Genomic DNA, 18,026 nt, shown 5'->3' with positions numbered 1-18,026 from the left:
ATCTTTGTGCTGACCAGCTAAGCAGAGTGACACCCATGGAAACAGAAACCATGTCCGCATAGTCTCTACCCTAAAAACCTAAATTCTACTGGGGTACAGAAGCATTTTTCCAGCAACAGCACACGCATTTGCTTGCAGCTTGTGATGGAAACGCAGAGATAGGTCACAGACTGCATGCAAGGCTCCACGCAAGAGGTAGCGTTTGGCTTATAAGAACTTGGCAGCAAAGAAATTATTTTTAAGTTTTGGCATGTCAAGGTCAATTGAGTTAGAAACAACTATTATTTAACGCTTGTTTTTCCTCATTAGAGATAACAACCAAGTGGAAAATAAGTTCTTTTTCTCTCAGTGAGTAAGGATAATAGTTTCCTGTTTGCCTGATCGCAATGCTTTTCATCGGGTGCCATAAGACTATGTGCCTAGCACTGTTCCAGGAGTAACGTAGACACTCAGGAAGTGACAGATATTTTAAATATTTGTTGCATCACGTGGCAAGCCCCAAATCACGTTCAAAAGCAATATTAGTTGTAGGAAACTCATGCACAATTTAAGGTAAACAGCTTCTAGAAACGCGACAGTGTTTGACATACACTTCTTGTTTCAGAAAGTCTTTTCTGTTTGTACTCTTAGAGTTTTCTGAGCTCCTGAAGTTTATGAGGACAGGTTTCTCCTTTGCCTTCTAAAGCTCTGTTAATCAGACCAGATAAGCTAGGTGGTTCCAATTACAGTAGCACAGACTAATCGCAACTCGAGACGGTGGCTTTTCTAACAGACCCAAAATGTTGAGAGTCACAAAATGAAACATTCTTGAGGTCATTATCTTTTCAGATGCTTAACTATCCAATTTTGAGTATGGATTGGGTTGAAAACCAAGCTAGCTACCTTGCTATAAGCCTGTTTATTTGGAAAGCGCCTTGTTAATCTGCTCTGGGAACTGGCAGATCCCATAAGAAATTATTGTTTAGAGAGCTTCTAAAGCGATTACAAGAAAAATAATTAGAGATAATTTACTCGTGGCAATGTTGTAAAACTGTCTAGCTTCAGTGAAAGAGCTTGGAAATCTCCTTTTAAATCTTAAGTTGAATGTTATTTACCAAGTCTCTCAAAAATATTTTGGACTGTTATGGCAAGAACAGCCACTGTAATCCTTAGGAGGGCCACAGACTATGGGGCAACTCAGTATGAGGTGTTTGGAAAAAATGTTCACCCTTGATATTTTTGTAGAAATATAAATTTATGTTTTAACTTCATTTACATTTTTTATCTGAATTTAACTATTATTAAATTCTAAAAGGTCTAGGATATTTGGTAAGGAAATAAAAATACATGCAATTTTAAAAAAAAATTTAAATATAAATATTTTTCATTATAGTTTTTACTTGACCCATAGAGAAAGTAATAAAACTATGGACAGACTGTGATAAAGGTGTTCCGCTAAATTACATTATACTAAATTTAAGTAGGTGTCCTCATTTAGGATCTCTTGTATATGTGTTTTGAAATTTCTTGTCTCTTGTGAGGGATGCCATGGAAGACACACATTCTGACATCAGCTAATATCAGTGTATTTTCCAAACCCCCATTGCTTTTGGGACTCAGTGGTTCCAAGGCAGCATTCTGTCTGATTCCCATGGGACTAGGCTCTGCCTTTTCTTTTTCTTTCTTTCTAGAACTGATGACGATGAAACTTACTGTCGAGCAGCCACAGAGTACGCTAGAGCCTGTTCCCACGCCGGCTTCCCCATTCAAGACTGGAGGGATGACTTTCCAGCATGCAGTATGTTTGTATTTTCAAGCCATATATTTTACAAAACAAAAACGAAATCAATTTTGTCCCAGAACTCAGAATTCAGTTTACCTAGCTTCTCAACCTAACTTACTACAAGATTTTTAAAAAAATGTTCACATATTTGTAAATTTACACATTTCCTGAACACTCAGTTTTGAAAGAAAGACGATAAAATTGACTCACAACCCACTGTCTGGCCATTGCAGCTGATAAATGTGACGATAGCTTCGTCCACCGGGACTGTATCAGTTGTTGCCCTCCGAGCTGCACATTTGAGAAGCAGTGTCTTGGGAGCAATCTTCACTGCCTTGATGGATGCTATTGTGCAGACGGTAAGTACCCCATGAAGAGAGCCTGCCTACGCTCCTCTAAAGTGGTACTCGGTCATGTGAAGAACACATCTTGGTCATGCTATCCATTCCCTAGACATCAGTGCAACTTGTGGCGTTCAATCCTTGAAATAACTGGGAGGAATGTTTGCTTGTCTTTAATAAAAGAAATATGGGTTGTTTTCTTTTTTTTGATAAAAATTTCATGAAACAGAGATTCTAATACTTTCAATCCCTAAGGTGATGAATTTGTTCTTTCAGAATTTAATAATCTTTAATAGTTTATATGTTTTTATTTTCTGGAGTGTGAAAGTGAGTTTAGGAAAAAGGCTTCACATTTTTCCGTTCTAAGATTTTAGTTTAAAGTTAAGGTATGGGTAGACATTTATAAAGAAGACTAGATGCTCTAACATGATCAGAACTTCATCTCTCTCTATGTCTCTATTCCTTTGAGCACATACATGTGTGATGCACTGTGCATATATTTATCTGAGTGCAGAGGTCAGAGACCAATACGTGTGCTTCTTTATTACTGTCTACCTGATTTTTTTTTTTGAAATAGGGTGTATCTTTGAACTGCAGAACTTGTGATTTTGGCTGTACTGTCTGACTACCATGTTCTAGGATCTGTCTTTCAATAATCCAGTGCTGGCATTGAATGAGTGCAGCACTAATCCTGGCTTTTATGCATTCTAGAGATCCAAACTCAAAGCCCTAAGTGAACTCAGCATCACTCTACCCACCGAGCCGTATCCTTAGCTCAACCTGTTCTCCACCCTTTAAAAACAATACAAACTAGGAAAAGGAGATCAGGTATGCAGCTTTGTAGCACGCAGCTTGGGGACAAAGTACTGTGCAAAAGACCTAGGTTCAGTCTTCAGGTCCTCAAAAATAATTAGAGGTATTAAGTGAATTTTTTCCAGCCCCTTTTCTGAGATAACACTACAGTAAACCAGTGGTAGTCTTGATATGGTTATTTACAGCCAAACACACACATGCGAATACTTCCTATAAAACCTTACTATGAAAAAGGCCAGTGGATGGAAGAGCTGATTTAAATTCTGCTCTGTCTTCATTTTATTTCCCAAAGACGTAACGAATTCAGTACATTGGACCATTGAGTAGCACTGTTTAATTCTTTTATATCTGGGTGACAGTAGTATAAATCTCTTTTTAATCTTGCATTGAACAGAACACACACACCTATGATATACCTCTCTTCTTTCCTTCCTTCCTTCCTTCCTTCCTTCCTTCCTTCCTTCCTTCCTTCCTTCCTTTCTTTCTTTCTTTCTTTCTTTCTTTCTTTCTTTCTTTCTTTCTTTCTTTCTTTCTTTCTTTCTTTCCTTGCCTGCCTTCTTTCCTTTCCTCTTTTTCCTTTCCTTTCCTCTTTTTCCTTTCCTTTCCTTTCCTTTCCTTTCCTTTCCTTTCCTTTCCTTTCCTTTCCTTTCCTTTCCTTTCTTTTCCTTTCCTTTCCTTTCCTTAAATTCAAGGAAGTTCTTTTTAGTTTTCTTTCTTCTTGGCAGACTTTGAGATTTTGATGGCAAGGTACAGGAAATGAGAGTTGAAACTCCTTGAAAGAAACCTTGCTGACATTGACACCAACTGAGAGCTAGGTTTCTACTTCATAACATTGAGAGCTAAGTTTCTAGAGTACTCATTGACAGTCTAGGAATTTCTGTATCTGGAATTCATTCTAAGAAAATTCTCAACAACATTTGATTGAGTTGTTAGCTATTCAAAGAGCATAACCCTTATTATTTCTTTTGAGATACATGTGACATACATGTTTCTTAAACAGGCCTCATAATGGACAATGGAACTTGCATCTCTTTGGAGAGCTGCCCTTGTAGTTTTCACGGATTAGCTTATTCAGTTGGTTCAAAAATCGAACAAGAGTGCACTGAATGGTAAGTGGTCCATGGGGAGAGAGTAATTTCTGAGTCTTTTTCTATTTAATAACTTGGTCATGACAGGCATCTTGCAGAGTCTACCCGTTGCTAATTTTTATCTGCAAATTCTGAGATGCAGTCTGTATTTTACTTGAACTACACAAATTGGTTCTCTTTATGTGTTTGTGTTCTTATTACTTCTTTTGGTAATTTTATAAAATCCAGGGCCTATATACGGCCCATCCAATTTTTGCTGTTCATAATAACTAATTAACACATAGTTCTATTCTTAGAGCTAGATGACTTTCCTGGGTTTATGTACTGAATATTTTATAAAGTGACTGTCTATTGGCGGTTTTGGGACATGATCAGGAAGATTTGTAATCCTTATTAAACTTGCTCAGATGCTGGGCAAGCGAGAAATTCCTCCAGGACAGTCCATTGTAAAAATAGAAGCCTGTATGACCACAACTCCGTTCTCTTTGCTCTCAGCATACTCAAAAGACATGCAGGTTTATAACTAACCATATAACATCTCAGTAGCTGATGTCATCAGACTCTTGCTTTCCTCAGAAACTCCTCTATTTGTGAGGAAGGGAAGGGGCCTTTGCCTTCCACTAGAAGAGAGCTGTTTCTTCTTGTTAGTGTCTTATGCTAGCAAATAGATACATAATGGATACTTATTTTCCAATCAAGCAGTTTGTAACTCTTAGTGCAACTTTTTAGAGAGGTTTTTCTACTCAGATAATAGAGAACCTATTAGCTTAATATATCTTGTATATTAAGAAATATATTGAGGAAATGTAAGCATACTTTCTGTGTCAGGCTAATAGTTTTCTAATTTTGTTTAGTGTATGTGTTGGTGGAGTTTGGAACTGCACCGAACATGACTGTCCAGGTAATCTTCTAAACTGTAAAAAACCAAATTTTAACATCTGAAGAATATGTTTTTAATTAGGAAGGAAAAATAATATTGATTATTAAATGAATCTCATATATATTATATATACATATTAGTATAATAATATATAACTTATATATATAGAATAATTGGTAAATTGAATATCTAGTAGGCAACTTTGCTAAAATTTTGTTTAAAATGCATCAATACAAGTCCTAAAAGTATATGGAAAAGCAATCATTTAATAATTTTTAACTGAAATTTAATAGGTTAATTTGTCAGATCATAAATCTAAATGAATTACTTTCTTTTGAGGTGTGCTTATTTATGCTAAGTTGTCCTGTTGTTTTTTTAAGCATTAACACGGGTTTTCATTTCTTCCTTTTCTGTCTTCATCTCCTTCTATGTTTATCTTGGATAGTTCAGTGTTCTGTTGTGGGTGACTCTCATTTCACCACCTTTGATGGGCGTCATTACTCTTTTATTGGCTTGTGTCAGTACATCCTTGTGAAAGGAACTGGAAAAGATAGATTCACGATCACTTTGCAGAAGGCTCACTGTGAACAGGTAAGCATAGCCCAGTCAGGAGGGGAGTCATCGTACTACGAAGTCCAGCCTCACATCCCTATTATGTGGCAGTATTATTACAATTATTTGCTATTCTTAATGTATTGATTATTAAGATGTCATCATTATTAATATATCTCAAAAGAATGAATAATGCTCACCATTGGTCATGACAATAGAACCTTGATTTTAGACATATTTACATATAACAACAAAAATAACTTTTACTAGATAAAATTCAATATAGATTGACTTTTAAGGTTATTTGCATATGTTGCTTTTGAAAATGTAGTGCACGATTTCATGATAGGACTAAGCCTTAATTGACTTAATTTACTCTCAAGCTAGTTGTTACACAGGGTATTATTTTTGGATAAGATCCAGTAGGCTTCATATCATTCTAAAGAGATATATAATATATAATTAAATAATAAATATAATAAATAATTTTGACATATTAATAATATTGATGTCAGAGCTTTCCTTTAAATAAACACATCAATCATTTGTTTAAAAAGGAAAAAATAATTTCAAAAAATTTCCAAAATCTTTACTAATCAAATTAATTCCAATGAAAGGTTCTTTTCAGCAAACTTTAACAATTAGTTTCCTTTCTAGTTTGTTTTTGAGAGAGATTCTTGCTGTGTACCACAGGCCAACCTTAAATTTGTAGCAATCTTCCTTCCTGAGCATCTGGAGTGCTGGGATTATTAACTGTGAGCTGTCACGCTTGGCTTCAGCTCTGTTTTTCTTATTGAAATTTATTAATATTTGAATTAACTTTGTAACTAGTCCTAAATAACTCGGCTGTATTTTTTATTGACAACTTTGTCAATTGTATCAGCTAAGTGAGCAATTATGTGTTATGGAAACCAATGACTGGTGAGTCATTGAAAATGAAATTAAACATTTTATGATTGATATATATATGATATATCACAGCCTTCATATATACCAGAAATTCTTATTTGTGCACACTCTTTCTCCATCTTCACCTTTCTTTGTCTTCTCCCCTTCTTGCCCTTTCCTTATCCCTGTCTTTCTTTCTCTCACCAATACTGTGACTTTTCTGCAGAACCTGGGTTTGGTCTGCCTTCAGTCCATAACTCTAATACTGGAGGATGACTTTAACAAACAAGTGACGCTCAGCAGAGGAGGCCAGATTGTCACCAGTCCCAACCAAGGCTTCACCCTGAACGGTAAGAAGCAATGCTCTGAATACCTTAGCGCCAACAGCAAACCCAACCCAAGGCGCCATTTTCATCTTGGTTGATGATGTAACATTTCCTGAGTGCCTGTGCCACTTTGCCAAATACACTGGAGGCCACAATCCTTATTACTTTTCTCAAGTGGCCTAGAATTTGCACAAGCAAACAGATACCTGCAATAAAATGAGACAGATATAGTAATTTGTACAGGACTCTAAGGGTTTACTGTGTAGCTTCTGAGGTGTAGCCCATGCCCACTGGAGAAAGGACTTGCAGGTTGGTAGGATTTTCTTTTTTCTTTTTTCTTTTTTTTGGTTTTTTGAGACAGGGTTTCTCTGTGTAGTCTTGGCTGTCCTGGAACTCACTCTGTAGACCAGGCTGGCCTCGAACTCAGAAATCAACCTGACTCTGCCTCTCAAGTGCTGGGATTAAAAGCGTGCACCACCATGACTGGCGGTAGGATTTTCTGAAGGAGATGATGTGCCACTGAACATTTGAAGCTGAACTTAGAATGAAGGAAGTGAGAAAGGGAGGGGGAGGTCTCTGTGGAGCTTGTTTAGAAGATAAGTGTATTGGCATCGCTACATCCTGAACAGGGTCAAGAGAGATTACCTAGACTGACATTAGAAAATCAGGGCGGGGGGGTGGGAGAGGGGGTGGGTACAGACAGTATGTAGAGGCTTCGTACATGGGAGGTTCCTGGGGTGGACTTGTTTAAGTCTGCTTTGCAACAGAGTTACTAAGAATATTTTTTTACTCTCACAGTGAATATTCTCTCAGAAATGTCCCAGCTCGTGTTTCACATCACACATCAATGTGACACAAAAATCATGCCAGAAAACTCATATAGTCATGAATATAAAATTGTTACTGTTTGACCAGTATGAAATGGTGATCTCATACACTTTAGCCAAACAGACAGAAATAAATAGTGAGTCTTAAGGAACTGTAGTTCGTTTCTTTCTTATTTTTGTCATATATGTGTGTATATATATATATATATATATATATATATATATATATATATGTGTGTGTGTGTGTGTGTGTGTGTGTGTGTGTGTGTGTGTGTGTATACACATGCATATACATACACATACACATGAGACTATATACATATATACATACATGTATGACTTTGGGCGGAAGGGATTTTGAGATGACAGACATCAGATTACCAACATGCAGCATGCTACAGTGTGAAGCATGGCAGAGACAGGGATGAGCAACTCTAAGTCAGTGACAGTGTGACAGTAGCGATGGATAGAAGACAGAATGATGGTCTGTCAGTACACAAGTGGCCTACACTTACTTCTGGATTCATTTGTGGCTGTAAGGAAAGGCAATGAAAAGAATGGAGTGCTCAAAAAATATTTTTCAGATTTATGGTATTAGAGACCAAATTGAGAACAACATATATATTACACACACACACACACACACACACACACACACACACACACACGCACTTGACACAGGGGCAAAGAAGAGCTTTTAATGACAACCTCACTATCTTAGTTTTAAGTATGAGTTTGTCTCTAAATATGTCTCATAAAATAGTGATTACCAAGAGGTATGCTCCCCCCCCTTTTGGCATTCACAAAAATTTGGAAAATTCTTGAGAAAATTAGTACTTCCTAATGGATCATGGCCACTTTAAGGAAACATACCACACTACAACACATTCACTCATACACAGACGTACACACACGTCATATCTCTCATATAACATACCAAACCACACATACATAAATACATAGACACACACACCATGCACCACACTGCTCCACATCTCCTCCTAACCCCCACACAATACATCCCCACTCCCACATAGACACATACCACATACTATACCACAACGTTTATACCACACACCCCTTATAAAGCCATACCTCTACTACACTATTCACCCCCACCACACATATACATATACATGTATACCACATGCAAGAACACATACTCTATGAAAAAGATGATTAGAATTCAAATATCTAATATGAAGATGTTTGTCAATGGAGATTACATGTCAATAGTGGCAGCCCATCAGAAGACTAGGTGAATGAGATGGAAGGAAACAAGAGAAAAACAATCAACCACTAGGGATAGATTTAGCCTTGGTACAAAAGCAAGACCTGCCAACTAGCTAGCCACCATTGGACATCAATAGAAGGAGAGGCTCAATGTTGTCCGCTGCCATTTCAGAACATTACCTGTATGTGACGGCACTAACGTACGTTCTTTTCCTACAGGCATTGTTGAAATTCAAACCCTGTCATCCTTATTCATTCTCCTAAGAACCACCTTTGGTTTAAAGATCTTGTTCGCTATTGATGGAGAAAGAATTTACATTCAGCTTTCCAGTGCCTGGAAAAGAAGGACATTAGGTCTGTGCGGCACCTTTAATGGCAACATTAGGGATGATTTTCTGTAAGTATGATTTATTGACTTATGGGCAGCTTGTTGAGTTTGATGGCAGTCACTTTAATGGAGAGAGATTCATTAAAAATGTTTATATAGCTGATAGGAGGTCAGCAATCACTGGCTAAGTGCTTCACGTATATTATCATATTTAACTTGTATAGTTATCCAATGGTTTAGTATCCTCATTGCACTAATTAGAGAAGAAACTAAGAGCTCACAGGAACAAAGTATTCAGTCACTTATCTTATGGCTTCTTAAAGTTTTCACACTCAAGACCCTGTTACCCATGAGACTTTATGCACTCCTGGGGATGTAAAATATATATATATATATAATATATTATATATTATATATATTATATATGTATAATATATACATAATGGTAATAAACCATAAGGAAACTTATTTTAAACATATAATTTTACCATTTATTAAAGATGAAAGCAATTTTGCATCACAGGAAGATGAATGTGCTTGTTAATTTTCTTCTATAAAGAATTGAGTTGAATACACCATCCTATGGGGCATATAGCATTGTCTATATTCTTCAGGGTCACTCGGTTTTTTGATTTTTACAATCAACACTGAGAATGCTCTTTCACACAAATATCTAGTATAAAGTAGCAGATATTTTTGAGAATTCTGCCTAATCTCAAGCCCAAAATTAATGATTTTAAAAAATAAAGCTAATTGACAAGTAAAACAGAAATTCCTGAAAAGCGAAAATCCTAGCAGGATACAGTCCACAGATATGTTAATTTGATATTTACATGGGTGTAATGGTTGTATAAAAATATTAAAAATACATTTCCTAAAATGAAGCCATATGTTTATGTAAGAGTAAAAGAATCTTTGTATAGTATAAACACTGCAATCCATTACATACAAAAGTCTCAAATCCGAGATGAGGTGTTCCAGGAAACGTTTGTTGATGTGTGTGGTATGACAATATGTGAATTGCAATTGTGTGAGTTGTGTGTGCAGACCCAAAGTTGTGATGGAGTCATGCAGTCCTATGTGGGTGACCGTTTAGAGAAACACCTTGGATTCATAGCATATTCAATGTGATGTGGTGTGTGTGTTTGTGTATGTGTGCGTGTATGTGTGTGTGTGTGTGTGTGTGTGTGTGTGTGTGTATGTGTGTTTATGTGTGTGTGTGTGTGTTTTGTGCAAGCCAGAAGTCAACCTTGAGCATTGCCCATCAGGTGCCACCCACTTGTTTTTTTTTGAGTCAGGACATCTATTGGCCTGGAACTCACTGATCAGGGTAGGCTGGTAAGGTAGGATATCAAGCACCAGAATCCAACTGGCTCTAAGTTCCAGTGCTGGGATTATAAAATGTGTACCACCAACTTGTAAATGCATTCTAGGTATAAAAAAATGTCTTATATAGTCCAGGCTGTATTCAAATCTGCTGTGTAGCCACAGTTGTCCGTGAACTCCTGATCTTCTTGCTTCTACCTCTCAAGTGCTGGTATTACAGGTGTGTACTCCACACGTGACCTGTTTTGGAATTTGTTTTGGGTGATCGCACATTTAGAAACCCTTGGGTGTTGCTAAACTTTTCACGGCCCCTTTCCTTTACATGATTCTATCTGTGTCATGACCACAGTTAAAGAAACTGTGAGTTAGCTCACATCCTGGAGCGAGACTTGAATTTATGCAATATCTCAGGATGTGGGCTAACTGCTGCCTCCTGCTTTCTCCTCTGCTGCCTTCCAAGCTCTGTAGTCTGCTTTTAGAAAATCTTAGTTTGTATTGCATTTGTATTAATGTATTTTATACTTATATTATACATAATGTATAATATATTTGTATTAATGACAGTAAGCTAAACTGTGCAGTGTTATTAAACTGTGTATTGTTACTACAGCTAGCTACAAGACAAATTTTGGCATCTAAGTTCATTAGATTTTAGGACAATTGGTGCTGCATTGGGAGAAAAGCAATAAAGTCTGCTAGTCTAGGAAAATGTGCTTTTCACTACCCAGGAGACACAGCATCACTACCCACGAGAAGCAGCAGTTCCTGATTCGGGGGTATGTTATGAGTATTAGTCATTTGGCCTGAGGTTCATTGGGAACCAGTTAAGTGGAATAAGACAGTACTGGCTATCCAGGAACTGGTGTTGCACTATCAGGAAGGGATTTAACCGTGAAGTTGAAGAATAACCACTCTGATAGCTGTCAGGAGTGGTGCTGAGCCAGGCTGAGGGTTAGTGGAAGGGGCTTCTTGATCAGCGGATGAATAGAGTTCTACCATTCATCATGATGCCAAGAGCCAATGTGAGAGATAGTTTCAAGTTACCAAGAGGATAACTAACGAATTTTCTCATTCAAGAATGAGAAGAATATGAGGTCCCCTATATGTTCATTTGCTTGGCTTAACCATTACACAGTAGATACATGTAACTTTAAAGGATTCTATTGTACATCCTAAATGCATACAAATTTAACCTGGGCCACAATTTCAATATAAAAGATTCTAATGAAGAAATATTCAGTGCTATGTGAGGCAAAACCCCAAAATATACAAAATCTATTGAGGTAATTTCAAAATGAAAAATGTTGTCCTTAGTGGTTCTAGCCAGAAGCACAGTCTAAGTGTAGAGGTCTCTGTGGGCTGAGCATCCAGGGAACATGTCATAGAAGAGTGGTTCTCTAAATAACATGGTTTTCTGAGCACCTTCACATATAATCTTTCCCTCTGTGGTTCTTCCCCTTCTAATCTTGATTTTATGTTCAAACTAGCTCAAGCATTATTTGCTTTCAAAATTTAGTTCACCTCTAACCAGAATTACATCCAGGTTAGCTGTGAAGAAAATATCATTTACCAGTTGTACACACCAAATGGCCAGGGTTAATGAGAATTAAGAGTGCATCCTTGGTCCCTCGCTTTTCAGGATTCTTATCTACCCTGGATAGTCAACTGAACTAAGCACAGCTTTTAGTAGTTTTACTCAATGGGCACCAAGAGCCGATATTTTATTAAAAATTTAAAAAAGCAACATTTATTTTACATCATCTCATGTAATTTATTTACGTTTGGCTATTTTTTTCTTGTATTTACTTCAGGTTAGAATAACAACATCTGTGTCATACTGTCAAAGTAGAAACCATGCTAGGGCACTTGGCTCAAATATCCAGAAAAGACGTTAAAGTCTTTTGGGCCTTGTTTGTCAGAATGGGTTAGCAGTCAGTGTTTAACAAATGGCAGATCTGTCTGCCAGTCCCCGGGCACCAGTCTCCTCTGTGCATAAACATTAGGGCGCGATAAGAATACAGGATAATATTTCAGTCACAGATAACTCTCGGACATTGTTTAGCTTTCCAAGCAAAGCAGTTAAAATTCTTTACTTGACAAAGGTTAATGCGAAGCTACAAACATAGTTTAATGGAAAAATATTAATTGAGAATTTATTTTTACGTGCCCTGTTAGAGCAAATCAAGTAAGTTTAGTGAGCTGAAAGGCAGTTTTATAAAGGGAAATACAATAAATAAACAGGCTTACATTCTGGTTCCTATCTTTAACAAATTTATTGTTTTAAGTCAACTAAATGAAATAAGAGAGCGGTTCTCTGGGTAGCTCCTCCTGGGAACCCTGAGATATTTTGCTTTCGCTGGGAGGAGGCGGAGAAGGAAGGCTGCGGAACAGAAAGTTATAAGTCAGGGACTTTCTTGAGTCTTAGTACCTCCATCTGAACAAAATGAGACTTTCCTATTTGACTTCTTATAGTTCTTTAGCGTCCTGGGGATTCGCTGAGAAATAGGAAATGGAAGGAGGGGTGGGGGAGGCGATCTCCTTCCTCTGTCCCTAAAGAAGTGGTCTCAGCTGGATGGTAATTAAGCACTCATCTTCAAGGGCACTGTGAGAGTGAAGGTCAAGCCCACCCACCCGTTCAGACTTATTGTAACCATGAGCTTCAATTCCTCTAGGAGCCTGGATCTGCCTTGATCTGTATGTATAGTCTTTACAGGGTCTGGCACAGTGTCTGATAGTGAAATCGCTTAACAAATGTTGCCCATTGACTGAACGGCGTTTGAAGGCCACGGAAGGTGGAATTTCATATTTGGCCCCTCAGCGCTGTAGTCTCACTTTATAAGGGTGGTGGTTCTCGTCTGTTGGGTGGTGGTTCTCTTCGGTTCTGGTCTGCCGAGGAAACTGAAACAGGCGAATAAGCGTGAAGGAAGGAGGGTTTTATATCAACTTTCACCCCAATTTTAATCTATGATTGCTTAGTATTTCAGGCCTTCCAGTATAAATTGATATAATGAGCCAAGAGTATAGACTGTTGTACTCCATGCTATTTGTCAGTAGGTTAAATAGCCCATGTGAACTACGTGCCTCTGCGTTTCCACGTTCATCTTAACCTACACTCAGATTGAATGTTTGGTTGTGTGAGTGATGCTTGGCTATCGGAGCGGAGCCAAATCTGATCCTTTGCTTTCTTGGGCGCCAGCTTAATGAGCCTGCTTAGCATTTCTCAGAGCTTGTGGTTTTCTTTATAAAATCCGGCACAAGAGTGTTTTCTGCACAAGGCAGAGATGGAGACTCAATAGCATCATGTATGTTCATAATCTAGCCCCTTGAAAAAATCTCAAGTTTAGGAAGCTGATAACTTTATTTTTCTAACATACTTGAGAACTTGAATTTCTAAGGCTTGTTTGAATATTAAGAAAAAGAGTATTTACTTATTTGAATATTCGAAGAATATACGCAAATAAGAAGAACGAGAGCGACTACGGTGAACATTTTCTTGCCTTTCTAGTTCTCCATCAGGCATGATCGAAGGAACCCCACAGCTCCACGCACATGCGTGGAGAGTCTCCTCCACGTGTTTCGCGCCTGTCCATGTCCCGATGGTGGATCCCTGCAATATTAACCAACAGAACAGTAAGTCCTCCTTTCTACACTTAGACTTAGGGGAGATGTTCAATATGCAACATTAATTTCATAATCTTATGTTATGATTTTAAATTATGATTTATTCATTACGCCAAGAGCCCCGCTGTTCCTTGTGTGCTTTTTGGTCAAGCCTATGCTACGTCCACGATTTTTAAGTGCAATTAAGGCTATTGAAAAGAACAACAAACAACCCATTCTTTTACATTTTAAAAATGTACACGTCATATGTATTTATGACTTTCTTCCTTTCAAACACAGGCTGTATTTTGGAGGTTTCGGAGGCAGGAAACACTCGAAGACTGCGGTTATAGTTTCAGGATGCTCAGCAACAGTCTCATAGTGTGAGAGCGCAAGCGCATCTCGTCTTTATTCCTACTCAGATCATCTGTTGTCGCTCTGTAAGCAGGGAGCCCACACCCAATGATTGGCTTGTGCTATTAAGTGGGCAACTCTCTGAGAGAGTCATGTTCCAGCTTTGCAATTTGCAGGAGCAACACAATTCACATGACTAGAATTTTACACACACACACACACACACACACACACACAGACACACAGACACACACACACATCTGACACTGGCTGAATCCATGTTCAGTCTCCACATTTTGTACTCGTTGTGTGTGAGTGCTAGGCTGCCTGTTTACTAGCTTTTATTGTAAGCTTAGTTCGAATGTACTAGGGAAGAACAGATAAACTTGCACTCAACACATAACAAAAGACAGCAATTGTTTTATCCCAATGAGGGCTGTTTATTCTCCCTGTCTCTGTCTCTTTCTCTATGTCTCTCAGTCTCCTTCTGTCTCCGTCTCTATGTCTCCCTTTCTCTGTCTCTCTCTAATCTCAAGATTAGAGTCTTGGCTTTTATGTTTTACTACTTTTAAATCCAGTTCCTTTTTCCCTCCATTCCATCTCCGTATTTTAAAAACAAATTTACTTCTTCAGGTAGTTTCACTTGACTTCTCGCGTCTTGTTTCTAACTCTGATGACTTCCTTTTCGCCATTGAGGTGACTTTGTTATTAAGTTCCTATGTAAAGGTTTCGGTGGAGTTCCCTTGATGAGCTGCCTCTTCCAGCTGTCTTATTTTATAGCTGTCACTACGCACCATTTTATCGTATTTTCCACCCCCCCACCCCCCCACCCCACTATGTCTTCTGTGGTATGCGCTTCAGGGTTTTCTTTTCTTTTTTACTTTTGCTGGAAATTGTGATTTCATAAAAATCCCAAACAGGTAAATTCACAAAGACAGGAAAAGAAAAGAAAATAGACAAAAACCAACTACTCTCAACAGAACTCTGGATATTTTTCTCACGAGAATTTTTTTTTTTGAGTTACTCTTTACTTAATGACAGTGGAAATATGTTTTGATCTGCAAATTCTTAGAGCACAACGGAGTGGCCTTGCCAGTGCGTTATTTTGCTCTTTCAGGACTCTTGGGATAAGGAATTTGTCCACCAACAGTGTATAGTCATTTGTTTCCCATATGTACGCTTATTTAAGGCAATAAAATAGTAGTTGGGTAACTACCAAGATATTTATTAATAATAAATATGCCTTCGATCTGGGAGGAGTGGGATGGTGAATACGATCTAAATACATTGTAGACCATTCTTAAAGAATTAATGAAAATGTTATCTTACAAACTGAATACGCTTGACATTCTCAACAAAACGCATTCAGTATTGTTCCTTGAGAGTGAAAAGGACCTGTTATCCAGCAGTCATTTAGTGACACTGACAATATGAAGACTGACTGAGTTTTATCTCTGAGGGAATCAGTTCAAGTGAGGTCCACTTACATCACAGAACCTTGGACCTCACCTTATCTCCTTTCTCTGAAATGACAGTATCTCCCCGGGCTTGTCACACCTGTTTGGCCAGTCCTGAGCAGGGTTGTTCTTGCTCAGCACTGACTTGAAGGCGTGATGGTAGGATCCTGCTTTAAATAATATAGTGATAATTACACCTCATAGACATCAGAGTGGACTCTAATCCCTAATTTCTATTCATTATTCTCCCATTTATTCTACCATTTTTTCACACGTGGATTTATTAATCAAACACAACTGAGCTTCTCATGTTTGGACACTGTGCATTGTGCTGAATGACTGTGGCATCTGCCCCATTATCTTTCACCCATGAGATTCCATTGGGATGCAGTGATTGCCTGTCCTGGGAATAATGGTGTTTTCTACAAACCTGTCATTACACCATCATTAGGAAGCACTTTTGTTATACACGGGGAGGTCTGGAGATGATAAGCCCCAGTTCCTCACAGCAGGCTTCCCGAGGTGATCCTCCAACATGGGCTCACTGTGGTTATCACTTGTACCAATCCTTTTGTTGGTTATGTTATTCAGGTACACTAGATTTTTTTCTTTTTTCCTCTCTCTCTCTCTCTCTCTCTCTCTCTCTCTCTCTCTCTCTCTCTCTCTCTCTCTCTCTCTCTTTCCTTCCTTTTCTTTTTTCTTTTTTTTGGTTTGGCTCAAAGAGGATTGAATGTGGACTCAACGCTGTTTCCTGTGTAAGTTACTGAACTTCCTGGGACTCACTTAAAGGATATGTTTCTAGAAAAGGAAGATACTTGAGTAGTTTTGGTACCCCATTCTTAGGGTAATCTCTGGTTGGTATAAGAAAGACTCACAGTTTCTTCATCTGTTAGTTGGGTATGCAGCACACTGTGATGTCATCCACCAGGAGCTCTTTGCTCCTTGCCATGTCTACGTCAGTCCCGGGCTGTACTACCAGTTGTGTCGCCACGATGCCTGCAAATGTGGGAGCCCCTGCCTGTGTAACGCTCTCGCCCACTACGCCTACCTGTGTGGTCAGCGTGGTGTGCCCATTGATTTCAGAGCTCACATCTCCTTCTGTGGTGAGTATGACATCCCAGACAGATGACCAGGTAACTCTTTAGACAGTGTCGTGTTCATAATGGACACTTTTAATTTTTAAGAGGGATGTCAAGATTGTATACAAATTATTTGAAATGATCTCATGATGTATACATACTGAAAACAACTGAATCCCAAGAAATATTTAGATGAAAGAACTTATAACATACGACTGAGTACAATGTGTGTGAGAGACTCTTCATTTAAACTCATGGGACTAGAGGAGGGAGGGTAGGAGGGATGGAAGAAGGAGAAAGGGAAAGAGGGAGTGAGGTAGAGAGACACATGCAGAGAGAAAACAATAATAACTGTGGGGTTTTTTTGTTACTAAGTTAGAGTATGATAATGTATCTTGAAAGAAGAATTCAGGGTAATTTGAAAAGATATTGAAAATATTCTTACCTTGGAAATGTCATATCTAAATATTGAAGAATATGAAAAAGGAGGGTGCTTTGTGACACAGCGAATCTGTAGTTAAGTAGGTCCAGTGTGCCTCAGGCACTGGCTGTTTCATGTTCTTGGACTCTAATACTCCTGATTACGGTGTCTGCTGTCCCGTTTAAGGTAGACGGATTCGGTAGGGTCCTATGTTTATTTTTCCAGCTAAGAACCTTGGGCTTTTTTTTTTTTTTGTAAGATTGTTGAAAACCTGTTACATTTATTATTTACAGGCAGCCTTTGGCTGCTATAAGAGCAGGGCTCAGAGCCTGCAAAGCTGGAAACACTGGCCTTTTGGTCCCCTATGCAGAATAACTTCTGATGCCTGTTTTAGTCCTTCCTTCAGTCGAGGTTTCTCATCTTTGAGAGATCAGCTTAAAGGTCTTCCAATTCCTTCATGCTTCTGTTGCGAGCTAGTCTTTAATGACTGAGCCATCTCTCCAACCCAAGCCTTCTAATTTCTCTCTGTTTCTTTTGAGAGCATTCAATAGCTAAGCCATCTCTTCAGCCTGGCTTTTCCAATGTCTTGTTTTGTGAAGGATTTTCCAGTCCCACATGAGTGAAATACAAGATCTAAGACAACTAGGATTTATAGTCCTCTCCTGTGCTTCAAATTCTGTATTTTATATCCCTCCTTATGGCATTTGGAAATGCTCTCCACTCTTTTTCCCACTAAGGTACATTACACACC

At 38.3% G+C, this 18,026-nt stretch overlaps 1 protein-coding gene across 7 annotated transcripts in view; it reads left to right on the top strand.

The window, feature by feature from the left end:
• The window catches only part of Otogl (otogelin-like), a 151,850-nt gene that overhangs the window by 28,908 nt on the left and 104,916 nt on the right, over nucleotides 1-18,026 (top strand). For 4 of the 7 annotated variants that reach the window (NM_001370989.1, NM_001177567.2, XM_006513929.3 and 1 more), the window contains 9 exons: nucleotides 1,671-1,777; nucleotides 1,996-2,121; nucleotides 3,917-4,025; nucleotides 4,859-4,905; nucleotides 5,330-5,475; nucleotides 6,551-6,674; nucleotides 8,930-9,107; nucleotides 13,870-13,994; nucleotides 16,669-16,878. In NM_001370989.1, coding sequence (NP_001357918.1) covers nucleotides 1,671-1,777; nucleotides 1,996-2,121; nucleotides 3,917-4,025; nucleotides 4,859-4,905; nucleotides 5,330-5,475; nucleotides 6,551-6,674; nucleotides 8,930-9,107; nucleotides 13,870-13,994; nucleotides 16,669-16,878 — 1,172 coding nt within the window. Of the gene's footprint in view, nucleotides 1-1,670; nucleotides 1,778-1,995; nucleotides 2,122-3,916; nucleotides 4,026-4,858; nucleotides 4,906-5,329; nucleotides 5,476-6,550; nucleotides 6,675-8,929; nucleotides 9,108-12,690; nucleotides 13,059-13,122; nucleotides 13,667-13,869; nucleotides 13,995-16,668; nucleotides 16,879-18,026 lie in introns of those variants that run through there. The other 3 variants (XM_017314041.1, XM_006513932.2, XM_006513933.4) reach the window with 3 other exon arrangements.

The sequence above is a fragment of the Mus musculus genome, chromosome 10 (genome assembly GCF_000001635.26).
Source record: "Mus musculus strain C57BL/6J chromosome 10, GRCm38.p6 C57BL/6J".
Classification (NCBI taxonomy): Eukaryota; Metazoa; Chordata; class Mammalia; order Rodentia; family Muridae; genus Mus; species Mus musculus.
The sequence above is the reverse complement of the archived record's forward strand: the minus strand, read 5'-3'. Positions and strand labels throughout refer to the sequence as shown.